The sequence below is a fragment of the Labrus mixtus genome, chromosome 9 (genome assembly GCF_963584025.1).
Source record: "Labrus mixtus chromosome 9, fLabMix1.1, whole genome shotgun sequence".
Classification (NCBI taxonomy): domain Eukaryota; kingdom Metazoa; phylum Chordata; class Actinopteri; order Labriformes; family Labridae; genus Labrus; species Labrus mixtus.
Window position 1 is genome coordinate 8392440 of NC_083620.1, and position 22069 is coordinate 8414508.

Below are 22069 nucleotides of genomic sequence, written 5' to 3' on the forward strand. Positions count from 1 at the left end.
GCATAGAGCGACACCGTGTGGCTGTCATGGTGAACTACAACGGTCCATGACAAATACGTAGTCGCAAAGTTTGATATTTTCAGGAGTGAATATGTGAAAACAGCTCTAGAAATAATTGTAAGAAGATACACTTGTATGTCTAAATTTACATTTAAGACATTGGTACAAACTGCACCTGTGGAAAGTGTTTTCAGTGAAGAGCTAGTGCAGAAGTTAAAAAGAAGAGAAGAGATCTTTCGAAGTGTCTGGGTTAGCTATTTAGAATTGTTCCTGTGTGATGTTGTGGTCCTAAGTCACCACTAAGGGGGACTTCCCCATAAACACAAAGCATCTCTCATTGTTTTCTTATAGCCTTCTATCTGCACTCTACTCTTCATGTCTCCACCCATCAGCCATGATAAACATCTTGTTTTTCTCTCCAGGGGGAGCTGGAAGACTCGGTGAAGCAGGCGCACACCAGGAATGACAGTCAGGACAAGAAAGAGAGTAGAGAAGCTGCAACCAAGAGGAGCTCTGCATCGATGGCCCCAGAGCACAAAGCTTTTTCAGAAAAGAGACTGTAGTAAATGGACTGAATTAAAGAGCACTTTTCTAGTCTTCAGAGCACCGCACATATCAGAGGTGGGAAGTTAAAATCAGCAATTCTGGCTGTTAGCTCTTCTCCGTTTTGTACTTTCAATGATCAATTTGGACGTCTTCTTTTTGAGTGCTCAGAAGATTAAGAATGGGAGATGGAGATGTTGCTGCTAAGTTCAGTTCCACAGTCAACCCGCACCATCCATACATTTACAAACAAAGGGATGGGGTATGTCAGAGAAAAACACACATGTCAGTACTTGACTGAGATGTGCGCTGGCTCGCTGGCTCCCTCGCGTGGCCCTTTTAGGTAATGACACACATGGGAACATGCTTGAAAAGCACAGTTCACAAGTATATAAACTCTCTGTGATTAGACAATAGAACAAGAAACACAATAAAGAAAATATACAAAAAATAAAGAGCGACAACAGGAGCGCTTCTGGTTTACCTCAAACCACCGGGGCTCATGGGGGGGAATAGTTCACCTCAAAAGGGGAGGAAAACTTAAGAGTGGGTGACACCTTGAAGAAGGCACAAGCCGATATGTGTTGGCGTATTTTAAATGTTTCTAGCCTGATGTATTTCAATCAGGAGAGGCGAGTAAATAAATCATAGATAAGAGGGAGATAGGGTGATTGAAGATGTCGCCAAGATCTTTCAAGTTCTTTCCCTGGAGCTTCATTAAAAGCCTTTTATACTTGACAAACCATCCTGAGCAAACTGTCTGTGCCCCCCTCTGAATATGTCAGTGCCACAGATGGGACACCCCAATCAAAATAGTCTGGACCGGCCCTCGCTTCTACAGGTGTTAAGAATTATCTGGAGCAACTTTCAGCTGCTGACATTTTTTATTCAGCTGGTTAATCTGCAACACTACAGAGGTTATAAGCTGGCTTCTGGCTTTGATTGGGGGCCTGCTGAATTCAAAGAAATGGCTCAATCAGAATTGAATATAGCACTTTGTGTAAAATGAAAACTATGAGTGTCATTGCCATGGAGATGTTGACCAATCAGCAACACCTCCTAGCTGCAGCTAACCAACCTGTGAACACATGAGATCAAATTTAAACCTGAACCTCATGTGCTGGATCAAAACTGAAAGCATGCACATTGAGTGTGTGCATTTCCCTCTGCAAGATAGAATCTGTAACACGTAAGAAGCCGAATCTTCACTGAGTTGTCATGAAGCATTTCAAGCCCAACTTTGAAAGTTTTACTCTGATCATGTGCGAGCTGAAAACAGAGACTGTGGGTCATGAGAGAATAAATAGAAACAATTGCGGCTCTTCAGAGAACACGCAGTCTATTCAGTGTTCAGCTGTGTACAGAGTTGGGTTAACCACATGCAGACCTGAGTGGAGGGGAGGGTGAAAAAGGTGCTGATGAGTTTTACATGAATATGGAAAGTGCTTCCTTTTAAAGCTAGCGTGCACATGCGACAGAAGAAGGCAACGGTGGCAGTCAAACGACAAGTTACATGACAGCAAAATCATCCGGATTACGCCAGAAATCTTCATGAGGATGTATTCATGAGCAGCGTGACAGCTTCCTTTTTTAGCCCCGTTGGTCTGTTGAGCTCTGAGGCAACAGTTGCATGGTACAGAAAGGAAAGAGTTCTCGAGAGAAAAGATTGCAACATGACGAGAGATGTGCCGATAGTGTGAATGAGAAAAGACGCATGACGGCCCAACACATGTGAGTATCAAACTGGCTCAGTACAGTCAATGTACTAAAAGTCTGAATTTATTATGATCCCTTAATGATAACTAAAAATGAATTGTCCAAAAAGCTTCAACTCGTTATGACCATGCATGCATATGTTTGTGTGCAGGGCGGTTCACAGGTCATTGAACGGCACCACAGCCATCCCATGGAGGAGGAGCAGGAGGAGGCTGTCCCTGCTGGAGCAGCTCAGGGGGTGTCAGGACGCCTGGTGCCCCGGGGCCCCCTGGGATAGAGAGGGGGCCCACCATGCGCTCTGTGGAACACCTGCTGGGGTGAGCTGTCCTCCTCCTTACTACAAAATACTAATTCTTTTGATTTTATCCACAATTCAACTCAAAATACTGGCATGTTCAAACATTTGAAATGCACATAGTTGGCGTAGTGCAAACCTTCAGTAATGAATTTTTCAGCGTTTTTCTCATTGGAAAAGCTGAAGCCGTCATGCTGGTTGCATCATAATCCACAAGCAATGATCCCCACATCGTGCCTGAAACATTACTGCAATATGATCGTGACAAAAATCCCAAATCCATGTCGTCCCATGAATCTAATCAGCTGATCCTACTGGACTAGTGGTCTCGGACTTTATCATCTTTCTAGCTCTGGGCAGCGGCGATTCTAGAGTCTGTTGGGGCCCCAGGCAAGAAATAATTCTTCCTGTTTCTCTCTCCTGAAGACAGACAATCCCTCTTCCTCTTTTTTCTTTGACTTTCATTGACAAACGAGGTTGAGTCCTGTCAGATGGGGCCCCCTTAGGGAGGTTTCCGACTGTCATTGCAAAATTTGCACATTTTTGGGCAACTGCTATGGTTCGAAGTTTGTGAGCCCTCAGGAGCCCCCTATTGGTCTGGGGCCCAAAGCAGACAAGCAGCCCCTCTGCCTCTGGGTGATCAATAATGTCCTCTCCACCGTGTTAACTGGCATTCATATATTTCCCTCTCTGTTATTTTTTCTTTCTCACTTTCCTTTTTAAATCAGAGGATGTGTTGTTGTTTTTTGTGCTCATCCTGGCCGTCACTCCTCTCACCGTCCCCGTCTCTCTGCATTCTGTGATCCTTTCATTAGTTTTTACCCACGTTTCTTTCATCCTGTGAAGTTGTTCAGTTTCCTGCTTACTGTTTGAAGGTGATAAATGATGCTTTGTGTTGTCAGCTGTGCTTCCTTACTGTCCTTTGTGACTCACTTCATCTGGTTAATGGTAAATGGACTTGAGCTTGTTTATTTATTTATTATTGTTCTGACTACTCAAAGCGCATTCACACCGCAGGTCACACCTCCACATTCACACACTGATGGTAGAGGCTGCTGAGTAAAGAGTCCATCAGTATTAACTAATCCCATTCATACACATTCATACACCGCCGATGAAGCAGTGGGAGCAAGTGGGGTTAAGTGTCTTGCCCAAGGACACATCGGACATGTGGCTGCAGGAGCTGGGGATCAAACCGACTCTTCCAACTCAGTCACAGCCGCCCCACTGAGCCACAGCCACTCCCCAAGAAGACAATCAAACATACTTCAGGGATGTGTGTTTGCTTCATTTAGTGTTCAGTCTACATAAGGATATTTTTCTAAAGAATCATTGACATGCAAGCCTGACGCCTCTGTGGCAAAAAAAAAAAAAACAAGTTCCCTTTTTTATTGACCTCTGATAACACAACAAACACTTCTTTTGGCGCTGAATGCAGAAGTAGCGGTAGGTTAAAGCATGAGCAGAGCGGGGAAATGACATGAACTGGACATGAACTGGACACAACTGCTGCAAGGACAGAATGTGAGTACGTCAGAAAATACTTTTTTACAGTTGTGTGAAGGACAGCGGTGCAAATACAAAACTCTGGAGCAGCCAAGCGCGGCCCTGTGAGTATTCAGTGACAGGAGACGGTATCAGGGTTTGTTTGTTTTTTACAGCAGAAGAGATCAGAAGAGCTTTAAGGCGTGAAACTCTGCACCTCATGGCATTTGTCGGCCTGCTGATTGTTTTATGTCTCCGCTGATCTGCTGCTTGTCTCTGTGCATCTGAGTGTATATGTGTGTGTTAAAAGTTTGGAGACCTACTGTGAACCTGTCTCTATTTCTGCGCACACAAAGCATGAAAGCCACATCCTGTGTGTGTATTAGTGTGTTCTCAGGATTGCATGTGCTTTTGTTTTACCCAAGTTCATTCTGTCTCAACCAACTGCTTTTCTGTTTGAGCCGCTTCCAAGAAGGCGAAAGAATCCGACCTACAGGATCTTACGAGTTAGACATTTACAACAAGAAGCAGAATCTTTGCAGAAATGTAGAGCAGCAAACACTGATGATCATGTTGACTTTTATTTGTATCTTTCTAAAGTCTTAAAGGCAGGATTGGTAATTTCCTCCAGATCCACTTTTTTTAAGATTTTGGTTAAAATTGTCTTTAGGTCCTGACAGAAATTAATAACTCATGTTCTCTGAAAAGGGAACAAAGAAAATATGTCATCTGTAGCAGTTGTAAGCCTGTAAAAACTTCCACCAATGTCTGCAACGAGATACCAATCTGACGAACCAATCAGACGCCTCCCTGTCTCCCTGCTAGTTGTCTACCCCTTGCGTGCTCTAGCCCACACTCAAAGCATGAGCTGAGGTCCGCTTCTGGACCAACGGTGCTCGTGCATGTAAGTGAGGGAGCACAGAGGGGAGGGGGAAGTGCAGACGGAGCATTGAGGGAATGCTACTTTCAATATCATGCTAGTTTTAGAAAATTACCAACCCTGCCTTTAAGTTGGCGTGGGTACATGTTGTTTTTTATTATTTATTAATGAGGGTTCAGTGTGCAATGACATCGATCATTTATAAGACGTCAATAAAACTTCACTTAACAAAGGACAGTAAGGAAGCACAGCTGACGACACAAAGTGCATTAACTACATAATAAAATGTGTTTAACGCTGTAGGAAACAATACGATTAAATATTAATGGATATGTGTATAATCGGTTGCATGGAGGCCTTGCTGGAGCTGATCCCAGCTGTCATTGGGCGAGAGGCGGGGTTGGACTGTTCACCAGCCAATCACAGGGCTCACATATAGAGACAGACAACCAGACACACTCACATTCACACCTACGGACAATTTAGAGTCAGCAGTTAACCTAAGGAGCATGTCTTTGGACTGTGGGAGGAAAATGGAGTACCCGAGAGAACCCACACATGCACGGGGAGAACAACGTGCATGTGGAACCTCCTCGCTGTGAGGTGACCGTGCTAACCACTCCACCACCGTGCAGTGCCACACTGCATGATATAAGGGACAATATGATACACAATAGCTGCATTATAAAGTGACAAAGATTGATATGAAGGGGGATCAAGACTTAGCTGTCTCAAAGCCATCTTTGATGCAATGGGTGTTTCAGCTTTTACTTTATAACATTAAGAAAATAAATGAGATAAATAGTCTTGATGAAATACACACACAAACAGGATCCTGTGGACATGCACTGATGGAGAGATGTCAGATTGAGGGGGCTGCACATGAAAGAGTAATTGGAGCAGTTGGGGGTTCGGTGCCTTGTGTAAGGGTCCAGCTACCAGATCCCTTTCCACACTTGATCCGCACCGGGACTTGAACCTGCGACCGTCCTGTTCCATAACCAAAGTCCATACAGGCTGAGCTACTGCCACTGGTTCTCAGCCTGTGTGAGTCCAAAGTCATTTCAGTTTTATGAGTGGGCAAACAACCCTTCAGCTTTTATAAACTGTGGAAAATTTACAGTTTCTGACTTTTAGTTTTCTCTGTGACCTGTCAGCATGCTTGAATTTGTTTAACAATGTTTCCAGTCTTGTCATAGAAACCATGACATAGTGTGCTTTCTGCACCACAATAAGTTGGAATCCTTGAGTGTGCATTCAAGAGAAAACGTTTTCCTGCTCGACGGGTTTCTGTAACACTTGAAAAATGAGTCACTGTGTCTCCCTCCAGAGTTTCCTGGTTGTGCGGGACTCTGCGGCGTCTCAGGCCAGCCTGCTGTGTGTGTCTGCGGGCGGAGAGGATGAAGTAGTTACTGATTATAGCATCGAAAGCAAAGGAGCAGGTAATTGCATGCCAACACCTATTTCTTTCTCTATCTTTTTTTCATGCGTGTGTGTGTGTCTATGTAGGCGTCTGAGTCAGTCACTGTGTCACTTTTAGTGGTTACTGTATGAGTCATTGCTCTCTCTCTCTCGCACACCAGACTACAATAACTCATTTAAGTCATAAACTTTTTGGTGTTTAACTTGAACATGGCAACAACAGAAACCTATTTAAGTCTGTCCAGGTGGGAGCAGGTAGTCTGGCACTTACCTTCTCAAATGCTCTCAAAATGCTAATTCTGCTTCCTTTGATTGTGAAATAACTTTAAGCAACACTTTGCAGATTTTTACTTCACTTCAGGTTCATGTATTGCAGATTAAATCATTATCTAGGTGCCAGAAAGAAACAAAGAACTAATACATCAGGACTGCAGCCTCTGCACAAACTCACCGCTAAGCCATCAGGCGCCCCCAAACAAGTCTATCAGGAAACACAATCAAAATCAAGATTATCACCAAGAAGGATTACACTAGAGCTTGACCGATAAATCTGCAAGCTGATAATATCGGCCGATATTAACATATCATGTGACTAGCGTATCAGCTAATTTTACCTCTGATATGCTGATATAACTAGGTTAATAACCAAGTAATTTAAGTTTATTTTTTATTTGTATTTAGTTTTTTATTCATAATTGTTAATTTCTAATTTAAAGGCAGGGTCAGTAATTTCCTCGAGATCCATGTTTTAAGATTTTGGTTGAAATTGTTTTTAGTTCCTGAAAGAAATTAATAACTCATGCGCTCTAAAAAAGGAACAATGAAAATCCGTCATCTGTATCAGTTGTAAGCCTGTAAAAACTTTAACCAATGTCTGCCACGAGGTACCAATCTGACGAACCAATCAGACGCCTCCCTGTCTCCCTGCTCGTTCTCTACCTCTTGCGTGCTCTAGCCCACACTCAAAGTGCATAACAGCTGACAGAGTTTATACTGTGAGTTTACTTACTGCTGAATGAGACATGAGACGACGTAGTTTCTACACAATGCAAGAGATGAGCTAAGGTCCACTTCTGGACCAACGGCGCTCGTGCATGTAAGTGAGGGGCGGGCTTTAGCCCTCTAAGCACAGAGGGGAGGGGGTGGGTGTAGACGGAGCACTGAGGGAATGCCACTTTCAAAATGATGCTAGTTTTTTTTAAATGACCAACCCTGCCTTTAAGTTTTTGATAACAGCATTAGAGGGATCACCGCAATAAATGTGTGTGTATATCTATATCTATCTATCTATAAAGATTGAAGATAGATCCAAGAAAGATATCGGCCGATAAATCGATATTTGCACGGACACAGTTAGTAAAAATGTCCTCCAGAGAGCTTTGTACTACGTCTCTCTTCAGTTTGTACTTTTATTTAGTCAGTCTTTTTACAACCTCTGGACTTCTGAAGTACAAAAAGTGTGAACTGTAGCAACCTCAGCTGACGTCACCAGAGACCCTTCAGACCAGAGGAAACATGCTCAGCATCAGTAACCGCACAGCATCAGGAAATAAAAGTCTAAAGGCTAGTGAAGCTGGTGTGAAAATAAACTAGATGACACAGTCACACTTCTCTTATTTAGAAGTCCCCTTTGAATCTTCCTGGTTGATGCTGTAGTTTCCAGGAGAGTATTTTCTGACACATCTTGACAGTAACCCCCCCCCCCCCCCTCTGTCAGTGTTTCAGCTGTCTGAGTCTCGTCTCTGTTTCGCTGACCTCGCTCAGCTCGTGCTCTTCTACTCTCTGACCAGGTAAGGACCCGATGTATCTCTGATGCAGATATTTAACATAAAGCTACATTTTAAATATGTTAGCAGTTTATTCTTGTGGATCTCAAGTATATAAACTATTGTAAGAAAGAAGAATGTAGGAGCTGCATTTAAATGCATTTTACTTGCATTGTTTGTTCATTTTTTCTGCATTGAATGTGTTATACATTGTTAGTGCTCAGCCTCCGCAGGGGGTGAGGCGCAGGCCTGTAAGTTAGTGTGCAGACAGCAGACAGGTTACAGCCAAGCGGCAACTTCTAGTGTTGAGAAATGAAGCCAACGCGAAGTGCAAAATCCTGCAGTTCCTCAAGTGTCCACTAGAGGCTGTCAGCAGGGCCTCAGGTGTGTGACGGGTGACGTCACTCAGACTTTGTCCATTAATATTTACAGTCTATGGTCACCATCATTGACCACAGGCTCAGGGCATTCAAGCCACTACACACATTTATTTGCATTAGATCTACAAGCAGCTTTAAACATCCCAATGTCACTGGATTTATTTTTTGGATCTAGTCTGCGTGCGTGATGAACTGTTCTGGAGCTTTTGCAGAGGTTAGAGGACAAACCTACACTTCAAAAATGATGGAAAAAGTGATGAAACGTTAAAATAAAGAAAAGTGGGAAATGACAACAAGCTGCCCTCCAGTGTCGAGTATGTACAGGAAGAGCAAACTAGTAAACTTTGGTTAACAGCTTCAACACAAGTGTTTTCCCAGTGCTCACCGTGTTTAACTCTGTTCACACATTTTGGTTTTTGTGGTCTGGTTTTAGGGAAACCTAACCAGTTCATGTTTGAGCTCTTTTAGAGCAAACGTCTGCTGCGTGTTTATTTGATTTTTTTTTATCAGGGATGTGTTGCTTGTTTGTCTTTCCATTCCTCGTTGGCTCTACAGCGTTTCTGACAAGAACAAAGATCGTCTCTCTGAGCTTCAACCAGGTGAGTTTTATTTTTCAATCTGTCGACTTTCTTTTTCATATCAGAACCAAAGAGAGAGATATTTGTCAGGAGCTTCACTTGTTTAACACTAACTCTCTGATGCAGAAACTTGGCTTCACACACCAGTTGAGCAACACACTGATGAAATGTCCGACAGGGAGCCAGGCAAAGTGATGTGCTCCATACAGGTAAGCTGTGTGTGTGTGTGTGTGTGTGTGTGTGTGTGTGTGTGTGTGTGTGTGTGTGTGTGTGTGTGTGTGTGTGTGTATGTGTGTGTGCGGGCGAGAAGACTGAGAAACAACAACTTGTTTGTTTCACTGTAAACAGATGAAGTGTCAATGTTCAAAAAGAAGATAAGCCTCAGCCTTAGAGAGAGGGTGAGGAGCTCGGAGTAGAGCCGCTGCTCCTTTGCATCGAAAGCAGCCAGTTGAGGTGGTTTGGGCACCTGTTAAAGGGCCCATATTATGCTTTTTCTGGTTTTATATGCTCTTTAGTGTGTTTTCCAAGTGTCCTGTGCATGTTTAGGCACATCTATTTGCAAAAATTCAGCGGAAACGCTGCTTCTCCTACGTCCTCCTGTTAGCTGTAGCATTAGCTGCATGTAACGTTCGGTTCTAGCCCCCCTCGAAAAAAATGTGCCAGTGTGACGTCTTGTCAGTGTGATATCACTGATCTAAGCCCATTGGCTCGTTGTGGCAAGCCCGTTACCTTCTGTAGCCCACGATATGCCGTAGCCTGCGGTAGCACAGTAGTGCTAAGGTGCTAATGTTTGTGCTCCCCTCGGACGGAGCCAAAGTGGCTGCATTCCCAATATGGTAAAAGAGGCGGGACATTTCCAAGAACCGTGCTGAGCGACTGACCAATTATGGCAGAGCCGACAGGCCGACCAATCAGATCAGACTTGGCACACGTGGGGACTCTGAACGTGGGCACTTCAGAGCCTTAGAGAGAGAGTCAGAAGCGAGCCGGTGCATGGAGCGGCAGTACATGAAAACAGACACTTTTTAAAAACTTTAGCTATTGTGAACATGCTTTAGTAGGTACATAGATTAAATATATGAACCCCAAAAAGGGCATAATATGGGCTCTTTAAGGATGCCTCCTGGACGCCTCCCTTTAGAGGTTTTCCGGGCACGCCTAACTGGGAGGAGACCCCGGGGCAGACCCAGAGTTCACTGGAGGGATTATATATCCCGTCTAGCCTGTGAACGCCTCGGAATCCCCCGGGAGGAGCTGGAAAACGTTGCTGGGGAGAGGGCAGTCTGGGTTGACTTACTGCGCCTGCTGCTACCGCGACCCGACCTGGGATAAGCGGAGGAAAATGGATGGATGGATGTTTTACCACCAAAACTACTTTGCAAAACAGACCCTATACAGCAGAAACACAAACATGTTTTTTTTGGCTTAATGTCTAGATACGGCTCATTGGGAAAGAAGTGGAGGTATTTGTGGGGGGAGATGGATGGTCAGGACTTTTATTCAGCCCCCCTCCCTATGATGACTTATTTTTCAAAAATATATTGATAACAGTCACGACAGTAGTGACTTATATATTACTTGAGACTTATTCGAACCCAAACCTCATCTATGCCCTGAACCTAACCATGTGGTTTTTGTGTGTTGACCATTGACTTTATATAAAGATGTACGGCGTTATATACAAAGTGAAGCCAAACTATCAGTGCAGGCTGTTTTGTTGGCAGAGTTGGGAGTGAGACTGTATTTAAGACATATGCGCATACAAAATATTGCTTTACATACATGCTCTATCTTTATTTTTGGTACGTTATTTTGTCACCACAATACTGAACAATGTTAAAAAACATTGTTATTGTGCACATCAAGAACAAACTGTATATGTTTGTCTTTGTTCCCTCAGCTGACCTCCACAAACGGGGCCCTGTGCATCATCAACCCTCTCTACCTTTGCGAACATGGAGATGATTGGCTCACGCAGCCGCCACGTTACAAACAAGAGCGACGCCTCAGCACCACCAGGACCTGGGCGGGGGCGGGGCTACGAAGTAAAAGAACAATTTCGTTGGACCAGGAGTCCTCTGCCGCCTATATGGAGAGTTCTGGTGAGAATGTGTTTCTTTGATACATGAGCTGAGAGCTTATTAAAAAACTTATATTCCTATTTTAGAGGGCTGGTCAGCAGAGTTGCAGTTTGGGGGATACAATGCAATATGATGGACTTCCATGCTGCACACATTGAGCTGCCTCACATCTAAACGCCCAGCTCATGAGTTCCAAAGCTTGTAAAAGTAAACCGCACTTTTTGTCAAGAGTTAGTTGAGAAGCGTGCACAGACTGGAAAACTCGCTGTTACCTGATCCCATGTTCAAATCAGTCACAGAGGAATTTCCTTTACTGGTATCAGTATCAGAACATCTCTATTCATGATCCATGTTTTCCTTGTTCAGGTCCAATCAGAGCCAAGTCAGCGGATTTGCCAGATTGCCCACTAACCCCATCAACACCAGCAGCTCCGGCAGGTGTTGTTCTTAGAAGGTCCAGCAGAGACTCTGGCTGCAGCCTCCCTCACAAAGCGAGCACAGAGAGTCTCCCTTTGTCCACCCCCTCCACCCCAGGGTGTTCAAACCGCACATCATTTGAGTTGCAGCCCCATGGCAGCCCCGTGCCTCAGTCTCCTCACAGGGTGTCATGGATCGAAGATGGCGTCTGGCTGCCTCCACCCAGACCTTCCTCTTTGCTCCACCCACCGTCGCTGGAGCTCGACTCTCTGTCCATCAGCAGCATGGAGGAAGAGCAGGACTGCCAAACGCCCAGCCCCATCCCGCACCACCAGTCGGCGCACTGGTTGGCTGACAAGGTCATACATCGTCTCTCAGCGGTGGGTCAGGCTCTCGGCGGGCTGGTGAGTCAGAAGAAAAGACTGACCAATCGCGTGCAAGAGTTGAGCGAGCGGAAAGGCGCTGCGTTTTCAGAAGCTGTGAAAGGATTTGTGGAGACAACACTGAAGAGAGGTGTTTGTCCCACCGGGTTGATGGGGTCAGAGTTCTTACAGGAAGTGAGGTCATCGCTGACATCACTGAGGGAGACACTGTTAGATTACACAGAAATCCAGGCATTGTTGGACAGCATGACTGACTTCAATGACTCAGAGATGGGTGAGTCATGTGATTTGACCGTAGAAAAATAAAATATACTCTGTAGATCAATATTGATTTACTCCTCCATTACCTTTTGTTCCCCCCTCTAGACTCCCTGGTGGAGCTCTCTATCCACAAGGTGGCCCTGAAGCCCGTCTCTGCACACCTCTACTCCTGCATTCTCACTTCTCGGACTGATGACCTCACTTTTGAGCGTCTCCAGAACAACTTGCATGTGCTGGAAAAGAAAGAGATGGAGGAGCTTGGGGGATCGTCGGGGGTCGGTGTGCCCGACTCCCTCAGCCTGGAGCGGATCCAGCAGAGGTGGACGAGCATGCATGAGGTCTACTCCCCGAACAAGAAGGTCCAGATCCTGCTCAAAGTCTGCAAAAGCATCTATCACAGCATGAGTGCTAATTCTAACTCAGGTAGCCAGGTGTTTCTGTAAAATGATTTATACTTCGAAAGCTCCTTTCACGTATGCACTGCAGTGTCAGGGTGGCTGCGGGTGAGCTCACAAATCTCCAAATGTGTTGACCTGAACTCTCCTCCCCTGCAGGTTCAGTGTTTGGAGCGGATGATTTCCTCCCCTGCCTGACGTGGGTGCTGCTCCGTAGCAACCTGGTCACCTTACAGATAGACACAGACTACATGATGGAGCTGCTGGACCCCACACAGCTGCAGGGAGAAGGTAAGGAACATCAGATCCTACTGCACAGACTGGCTGATTCATCAGTTGCCATCTTTGTTGATCGAGATTGGAAAACAATTATGTTTTTTTGACTGAGCCTATTTATGAATTAATCATTCATAATTAGGCCTGTGGCTGACTGATGGGGAGCATGATAGCTGTTTGTCAGGAAGCTCAAAATCTGCCTCAGCTCCACCTCTTTACCTGGTGTTAGTTGGACTTAAAGTTAGGTGGAGACAGGATTTCCAGCATGGAGACCGCCATCCAAAGCCCCCTGCAGTCACTAATGGGTCAGGTCCCTCAGGGTGTTTATTTACAGGCTGCAGCCGTTTTCACATCTGCATTCCTGAAAATGACTAGACAATGTCAGGAGGGATGCTCCTGAAATCCTCCTGACAGAAACTCTGCGTTCGCACATGCAGCTCCTCCTGCAGATATCAGGAGTTTGTCGGGAGTTTTCTGCAAGTGTGAAAGCGCTGTCAGACTTTCTGCAGATTAAATACTAGAGGGTTGGCACTCCTGACAAAGTCTGAGGGGAAAATTCAGCTGTTTGGGTTGACACATGCGGAATAAGAAACTTTGAAGCGGTAATAGGCTTAGACTGATGTCCTGGAATATTCAGCAACTAAACAAAGAAAATCAGGAGTTTGAAACTAACAGACAGAAGAAGAACTTTTTTTTAGATCTATGAATGTTGTAGATTCTCCACCAGTTAGTGAATCCAATCATTGAATTTATATCCTGTTGATTAAAATGACACATCCCTCTCTGCATTCCCCGTATCAACAGGTGGCTACTACCTCACAACCCTGTACGCCTCTCTGTACTACATCAGCAGCTTCCAGCCACGATTGGCTGCCCGTCAGCTCAGCGTGGAAGCCCAGCACTCCCTGAATCAATGGCATCGCAGGCGCACCCTGCACTGCAACCAATCACGGCGCAGCAAGAACCGACGGACTATTCGTAGAACGCCGTGCCGGGGGAAAGGTGCCCAAAACTCACAGACAGAAACCAGGAATGACGAGGAAAGTGTGAAAAGAGATGCTTCTGTCGATAAAGGCGAGTCACAGCAGCAGACGGAAAGCTCCACAGAGGCTCTGCTGACCGTGAAAGAAGAGGAGAACAGAGGCAGAGGAACCGAGGAAGAGTCCCAGGTGTCCCCTCCAGCATCAGACTTTAATCAGCAGGATATAAAAAGCAGCAAACAGGAGGACGGACTGTGTTCAGCAGACGAAGGAGAAGATCACAAAGGATTGTAAAGAAGAGGAACAGACATGAGGTGCACAGAATGACCACCTGACACACATTTTTATGAGAAGCTTAAATGACCTCAACGATTTCTTAGTGGATCAGACACACCTGAGGCCCGCAGCTAAAATCATCAGCATTTAATCGTGAGAGATTGTTGCTCATAATGCTGCAGCTGAAATAAGTTATTGCAAACAATAGGCGGTATATATAGTGTGTTTAACAATCAGCTTAATTTTAAGGAAAAAGTTATACTATTTAATTTGAATCTACTGCAATTAATGCTACAACCTGGTTACCTAAACAAGAAGGGATTTGGTAAAGAAACAGGGAGCCACCCTGTCAGCTGTAAATGTTTCAAAAAGACAACAGGAGAAAATTAAATGTACGCTTTATCGCCAATTTAAACACCAATATCAACCAAAATAAACTGTCATTGGAAAAAAATATTGTCCACCTTTAATGTCCAAAATTCAATCCAGGAACCCAGACTCTAGAATCGCCACTACTGGCGGCATGTTAACTCTGTAAAGCTCTTTCTTATTTAAAATTAAGACTGAATATATTGCTGTTAAACTACCTATTGAGAGTGTTGTCTTCTTTTAACACATGCATCTTCTCTCTAATTTAATTATTTTTATTATCAAAGACACTTCATAACGGCAGAGCCTCACTGAGCATCATGCTGTAAGTTTTCCATTTTCACCACTAGGGAGCGGCATTAAACCTCTTGTGTGATGAGCAGGATTTTTTCCCCTCCCTGACTGTTTTGTTTCCAGTGAGTATCCAGTGTAGGGAAAGTGTATGTTTTTCATTCACATAATAAATCAAATTAAATATATTTCTAAAGCACATTTAAACACAGACAGAGCTGACCAAAGAGCTGCACAGTATGGTTACAGGATACAAGCATCCTACTTAGGACTCAAAAACCAACAGACATGGAAAAGCACATTTTGAGGCGGGTTGAAGCTCGATCCAAAGGTTACTGGACCTCTCCTCCTCCTCCTCTTCCTCCTCCTCCTCTTCCTTCTCCTCCTCCTCCTCCTCAGGCAGGCTTCTTCAGCTCTAAACTTACTGTTTGACGGAGCTAGAAACAGTAGCCTCTGTTGATCATTAGTCTTACATTTCTAGCTCTGTCCACCAGTTAGTTTAGAGCTAAAGAAAACTTTACAGAGGAGGAGAGGTGAAACGTCTTCAAGATCTTCAACTAAGTCCAGTTGCCTTTAGATCAAGCTTCGATATACCATGACCGGGATGACTGAGAACCTACACCGACGTCTTGAGACGAGATTTAGAAGATCCGATGGAGGGTGCAGCTGAGAGGCCTTCATCGAAGAGCTCGGCCGCTTCTAAGTTAAGATCGCTTTGTGTCAGAACATGGGGGGAAAAATGCACTTTAAAGAGTTCAAGAAAAGATTTGGAGCGGCTGCGGCTCAGTGGTATAGTCAGTCGTCTCTCAATTGGAAGGTTGGGGGTTCAATCCCCAGCTCTTGCAGCCACACATGCGATGTGTCCTTGGGCGAGACACTCAACCCCAAGTTGCTCCTGCTGCTTCATCAGCAGCATATGAATGTGATTAGGTAATTCTTTACAGCAGCCTTTCTTTATATCTACCATCACTGTATAAATGTGTAGGTGCTGGGGTGTGTCCAGAAGGGTGTCCACTCCATGGAGCCATCCAAAAATCCTAAACTATGATTGGCTTTTTTCCTTGCCAGAGGTGGGACTTAGAATTTTCAGTGTGCAGATGTTTGTTTGCAATTAAAAAAAAAATAAAAAAAATTGTGATTTTGGACGGACATATTGTTTTGAGTCCTTGAAGAGTTAAGCTTAGAAGATGTATAGGTTGCCTTTAGTTTGTGTTACTTAAACGTTGATGTGTTTAGTGCAGACATAAGGGGTAAATAAATGCTCTTTATTCATGTGTGTGCACACAAACTTCAGGCCACCCCTGCACAAGTCAGAGCCCCAGTTCGGCCACCCCAGTCCAAAAAGTCTAGACACGCCCCTGTGTAGATTTGACCTGCGCTTTGAGTAGTCAGAAGACTAATAAAACTGAATTAAATTTACTATTATAAACCGTGTGCATGATATTTAATAACAGTTTCATATTTCAATTATTTAATTGAATTATAAATGAAATATCTCACACTGTATCGAGTTTTATCATCATGTTGTTTTTTTTGTTATTGGTCTAACTATGAAATGTTTCCCACCCTGTAAATTCAAATGTAGCTGATCTTGTTAATGAATGCACATACATCCCGCATGTACACATGTAAATAGTTATACAGGGGGCCTCTTATGTTAATGCACACACGCAAACACACATGCAGCGCTTCATGTACACACACATATGGAACCGTATCATCGCTGCATTCTAAATGATCCAGCCAATCAAATTTGCCTAATGAGACATCTGGCGCTCTGCCTGCATGTGGATGTCAAGCCCAGAAACAGCTGGGCATACACACACACGCACACACACACACACACACACACACACACACACACACACACACACACACACACACACACACACACACACACACACACACACACACACACACACACACAGTGCCTTTCTCTTCTCACACTTTATCAGTGCTGTCAGATCTGGAGGAAGACGGAGAAACACAAAGATACATGCTGGATCACACTTTTTTCGGGTACACACACACACACATAAAACATTACAGCACAGAGGGAGGATTTTGGTCCTGACTGTATGGTCCAGTACAAAGTATCACACCCTCCCTCTCCCACACACGGTTCTTTCACACACGTGATATATTATGCATACATGAGTGTGTGTAACGCACTCACCACAGCCATAAATTAGATATATGGCAGCGGTGGCGGCGTTGGAGGAGGGGGTCCGTGGAGGAGAGAGGAAGAGTGTGTGTGAGTGTGTGTGTGTGTATGTGTGTGTGTGTGTGTATGTGTATGTGAAATGAGGGGGGGGACAGATGGTTGTGGCCTGAGGCAGTTGAGGTACTGCAGCTAAACATGGAGACTGCAGCACAGAAAAACACACAAAAGAGGAAGTGTTGTAGGAGGCTGTGTGTGTGTGTGTGGGTGTGTTTGTGTGTGTGTGTGTGTGTGTGTGTGTGTGTGTGTGGAGGGGGGGGGGGGTCGGAGGTTCACATGTACAATACTTAAACATATACTGTAAACATGGGCGCCATAGTAGAGGGAAATGTTGGACTGACTTCCCAGGTTTTTTAAAGGCTGTACTTAAAGCAGGTAAACTGCTCCACTGTTGTTTTCAGTGTAACAGCGTATCCGTCTATCCATCATCCATCCATCCGTCTATCCATCCATCCATTCCATCCATGGGTTTGAATCCGACCTCGGCCCTTTGCTGCATGTCATCCCCAGATCTGTACTCCCAACATTTCCTGTCTCTCTTCAGCTGTCCTAACAATAAAGAAAGAAAGTAAAGAAAGATTTGCGTCAGATATAAAAAATTATGATGTAAGCCCCAATTCCCCCAGAGAAAAACGTTTGCCAGTACTTTCTGTTTACCTGGAAACGTAAGAAAATGTAACCACTACACATTCATAAAAATAAGATTACTTCTGTTTTGTTTTATTGGATGAGCTGATTTATGGCTCCTCAAACTGCGTTTATAATGCACGAAAGCTTCACTTTAAACCTAGCTATCATGTTAAACAGGTTGGATAATGTGCAGAGTTTGTCTTCATCTTTACTGTCAGCGTCCTCATCTGTCACTCGCCTCCCATAAAGCATGTAAGTGTCTTTGTTTTTGCTGTGGCCTCTCCAAGCCGGTCGCCATCTAACAGCTTGCCTCTGTCGCGGTGCGTTCACCCGCAGCAACACAATAAAACTTTCACCCATTCTCTTTTAAACCCTCCTGCTCCTTTTTTTCCATTCCTTCTCTCTGTCATTCAGTCCCTCCTTTACCCCGCTGCATTCCTCCATTCCTTTCTCTTACTCCCCCGACCCTCTTTCTTTTTTACTCCCCTCCCTCCCTCCCTCCTCGACCCCTCCCGCCCCTCCCTCTCTCCCACTTGTCTGAACTCTGACAGGTGTGTAATTGAATGATTAATGACCGCCAGAGTATCCCCCCTCTCCCCACACACACACACACATGCTCTATATGTTAAAATGGAATCGTACATATTTATGCTCACACATATTCATGCTGACACTCGCAGGCGTGCACATTTACACTTTGCACAACATGTGTGTTCATTTTGCTTTGATAGCACAAATGGTCAAATTCAAACCAGTGGGAGTCTTGAAATGATGGGGACATTACGCATAGGGAGCAATACAGCGACTGCTATAAACGTATGGCTAGACATCCTACACTCGTCAAACCTGCAATGGCGCTCATCTGAAATGACAAAAAAAATGTAGAAATACATGTCCCAAAATGACTGGATTGGTTTGTTTTTCCCCAAATTCACCCAAATCCTGACCCCTCTGGTTTGCAAAAACATTAACTAATCTAGTGCAGTAACACACACTCCCCCATACGCACAATACACAACCACAGAAATACGATGCAGGCAAACACATTCAATCACTCTCTGCATCTCTTTCCCCGTGTCCTCGTCAACATAAAGCCAGATTTTATGCAGTCTAATTCCCACCAGCTAATGTAGTCTGTGCTGCTGGGAGAAAGAAAAGGCTGCCAATCTATCTGAACCAATCATACAGTCAGGCTCTGTGGATGATTGATACTGTGTGACAGAGGAATAAACACTGATGTAAGAAATAAGAATCTTCTGTTGATTTTTCTGCTTTGTGGAATCAGTGACAACCCTCCCGTTTTCCTTTTCGTTTTGGCCCTTCTTGCTCGTTGCTTTGTTATTGTTTACATCTTTAATTCTGTGCTTATTTGCCATCTGCACGTGAAACACAATATTACTATCCGTGATATTGATCGGTTTTCAGTGCACATGACAGTTTTCACCAAATGTTTAAACCAAACGGCAACCTCCAGCTTTGAAAAATAAAGCCAATGCGGAGGTGCAAAATCCTGCAGTTCCTCCAGTGTCCATTTGAGGCTGGCTCCAGAAGCAAAGAAGTCACATACACACCCATACAGGTTTAAAATTTCATTCAGCCCTGTGTCTGAAAAACTTTTAAAGGCAGGGTTGATCATTTTCTCCAGATCCATGTTTTAAGATTTTGGTTCAAATTGTCTTTAGGTCCTGACAGAAATTAATAACTCAGGTTCTCTGAAAAAGGAACGAAGAAAATCCATCATCTGTATCAGTTGTAAGTCTGTAAAAACTTCCACCAATGTCTGCCACGAGGTACCAATCTGATGAACCAATCAGACGCCTCCCTGTCTCCCTGCTCGCTCTCTACCTCTTGCGTGCTCTATCCCACACTCAAACCGCTTCACCGATGACAGAGTTTATACTGAGAGTTTACTTATCGCTGAATGAGACATGAGACGACGTAGTTTCTACACAATGTAAGAGATGAGCTGAGGTCCACTTCTGGAGAAACGGCGCTTGTGCATGTAAGTGAGGGGCGTGGCTTTAGAGGGAGCACAGAGGGGAGAGGGTGGTTGTGTAGACGGAGTACTGAGGGAATGCTACTTTCAAAATCATGCTAGTTTTAGAAAATGACCAACCCTGCCTTTAAATAGTTGTTAATAATCAAGCAAGACTTACTATGATTTCCACAGGAAGACGTACTGTAGAGTATTAGTGTTGTGATCTAAACTATTGGTGCTTTGTCATATTATCAAGAAAAATCTTGTACCCAATTTCACCCAAACAAGATTTTTGATGAATCCATTTACCATCTAATCTTAAAACTGTTTTATAAGAGATGTTGTAGAGAGAGTCGGGTGGAGGGACTGAAAAGTGAAAAAAGAGGGGCCAAACATGTCCTGGTTGGGGGCGTTGGTGTGCGAAGCGACAAAGAGAAATGAAAAGTGTAGGGGTGCTGGGGTCAGGACCTGGGTGCAGGGGAGAACAGCCATTTCCTGTTGACCTCTGTTTGCACTCCGGCCCCTGACCCCCCCCCCCCCCCCCCTCTATGCTCCAGGCCGAATGGGGGGCAGGGTGAAGGGTGGGGATTCAGTGGTGTTTGTTGTGTGTTTCGGGTGCTGTGGGTGGGATGTAGGGTGGCTAAAGGTGTGTGGATGTTTAAAGACTGAAAGGATGCAGATCAGAGGAGGGGTGAAGGTTATGGATAGGATGCAGGATGCAGACATCAGGAGGGCAAACTTATGGGGCTTTACCACTAGCTGAATTCTCCTGAAAAACTCCTGAGATTTCCCGGAGGAGCTGTATGTGTGAACGCAAACAGCCACATTTTTCACTCTGACTTCACCTGGAGTTTCTCCTGCCAGACCACTAGTATTTTTTCCACAGCAAGTTCGAGTGAGCTGATGTGAAAACACAGCAGGATATAATCAGGATAATTCACCTCGAGCCAATAGGAGGGGGAGCGATGTTTATATACTGTGACTGCTGACCGGTGTTTGGACCTGATGAAGGCATAAGTGATATTAATGATGAAACTGATTTCTTTAAATGAAGAAAAAATAAGTTTGACCTTTTTTTTTTTTTAATGACTTTTGACATTTTTTGACTTCTGTTGAATTCAAATTGTTATTAATTAGGATCGGAGAGCGCTGAATTGTTTGGGTGCCTGTCTCAAAGACTGGGTAACGCATGGATGCAGTCTCGATGACGTCACCCATTGGTTTCAGAAGAGGCATTAAGAAGCCCAATGATGGTGGTCAAATATTGGAAAATGTTAACACAACCGTTCAATCTAACAAAAGGAAAAGAGGAGGAGCTCAGGCAGGCCTAGTGGTGTGTTCTATTTGATCTTGGAAATTGGAAATTACCAGTTGCCGTTCTGATACTTCATCTGGATTCCCCCCTCGAAACCGGAATTCCGACTTTGAAGCTCGGAGAACCTTTAGTAGCCCGAGTTATAAGCTGCGTGCATCATCAGTAACATTTAAGCTGTCAAATTTGTGTTCATTTGCAAGATCACACCATTGGTATCTATTGACATGTTATTTTCGCTTGCAAACTATCACATAGTGTATCGTCCGGCTTACAAAACAAAGTTACCCCTGGAGGCGTCCGCGTCGCTTGTCCGACTTGTTGCCAACTCGCAACAGGAATGCAATTAACCCGGGTGTGACGTCATTCCCTGCTCTGAGATCTGAGATAAATGGAACGCACCACTAAGCCCACAAGCAAACAGCTACGTCCCTATTTATGCAACTCTTTGGCTTGGATGTATCTATTTTGGCACACATTTTTGCATGCTATGTAACGGCAGTGACGCATCATAGTGCGGGTAGTGTCGGACTTGATCTGTTAACTTTTCTTCGCAACTTTCCGCCATTGTTGGAGCCGCTCTCTGGCGTCTCCGATGTTGGATGTTGCTCCTAGTGGTTATATGCATGTTGCATCTCGCAGATGTGCAGCGCTAATTTCTGCGGACGTGCACAACCAACGCTCCAAACCACCTCAGGATACGCAAGGCTGATGTCATGCGTTCACATAGTAAAAAGCAAGTATACTCAGAGATTTATGCTTCGTGTCTCTGTCTCAGACTGAGGGGAATCCAGGGTTAGGGGTTAGACCTTAAGACTGGTCAAGACCACCACTGATAGGCTATTTTTACATGTTCCCGGTGTAATGGTCTAAGTGAGGGACTCGCACCCCTGCACACAAGATGATGATTTCTCATTGATATCTATGGTCTTGGTCTTGACTCTGTTTCATCCTGCCTTGGTCTTGGTCTCTGTTAGTGTGATCTAGACTACAACACTACTTATGCTAACTTACTAACTACTCATGTCTGCTGCTGCCATCAAAAAGCCTCAAATGAATCGCTTCTCGCCTTGAGCCATGCACTGTTCTCCAGTGGAATCAGACAACACATGCAAACACATGACCAGTGACAAC

General features: G+C 44.5%; 2 protein-coding genes across 3 annotated transcripts in view; both read left to right on the top strand.

Moving 5' to 3' along the window:
- Positions 1 to 7296, top strand: part of sars2 (seryl-tRNA synthetase 2, mitochondrial) — a 177302-nt gene extending 170006 nt beyond the window's left edge. Inside the window, exon 17 of the transcript XR_009674099.1 lies at positions 7226 to 7296. The gene's annotated coding sequence lies outside the window, so the exon portion shown is untranslated. The remainder of the gene's footprint in view (positions 1 to 7225) is intronic.
- rinl (Ras and Rab interactor-like) lies at positions 1989 to 15943 on the top strand. Of its 2 annotated transcripts, XM_061045618.1 has the most exons (11): positions 1989 to 2274; positions 2411 to 2576; positions 6250 to 6361; positions 8059 to 8131; positions 8998 to 9086; positions 9192 to 9274; positions 10966 to 11167; positions 11513 to 12220; positions 12313 to 12630; positions 12762 to 12893; positions 13683 to 15943. In XM_061045618.1, the coding sequence occupies exons 1-11, from the start codon at positions 2174 to 2176 to the stop codon at positions 14150 to 14152; spliced, it is 2454 nt and encodes an 817-aa protein (XP_060901601.1). In that variant the 5' UTR covers positions 1989 to 2173; the 3' UTR covers positions 14153 to 15943. The 2 variants fall into 2 exon arrangements, with proteins under 2 accessions (XP_060901601.1, XP_060901602.1); XM_061045619.1 differs by lacking the exons at positions 1989 to 2274; positions 2411 to 2576 and adding an exon at positions 3949 to 4078.
- Positions 15944 to 22069: the final 6126 nt, after the last annotated feature.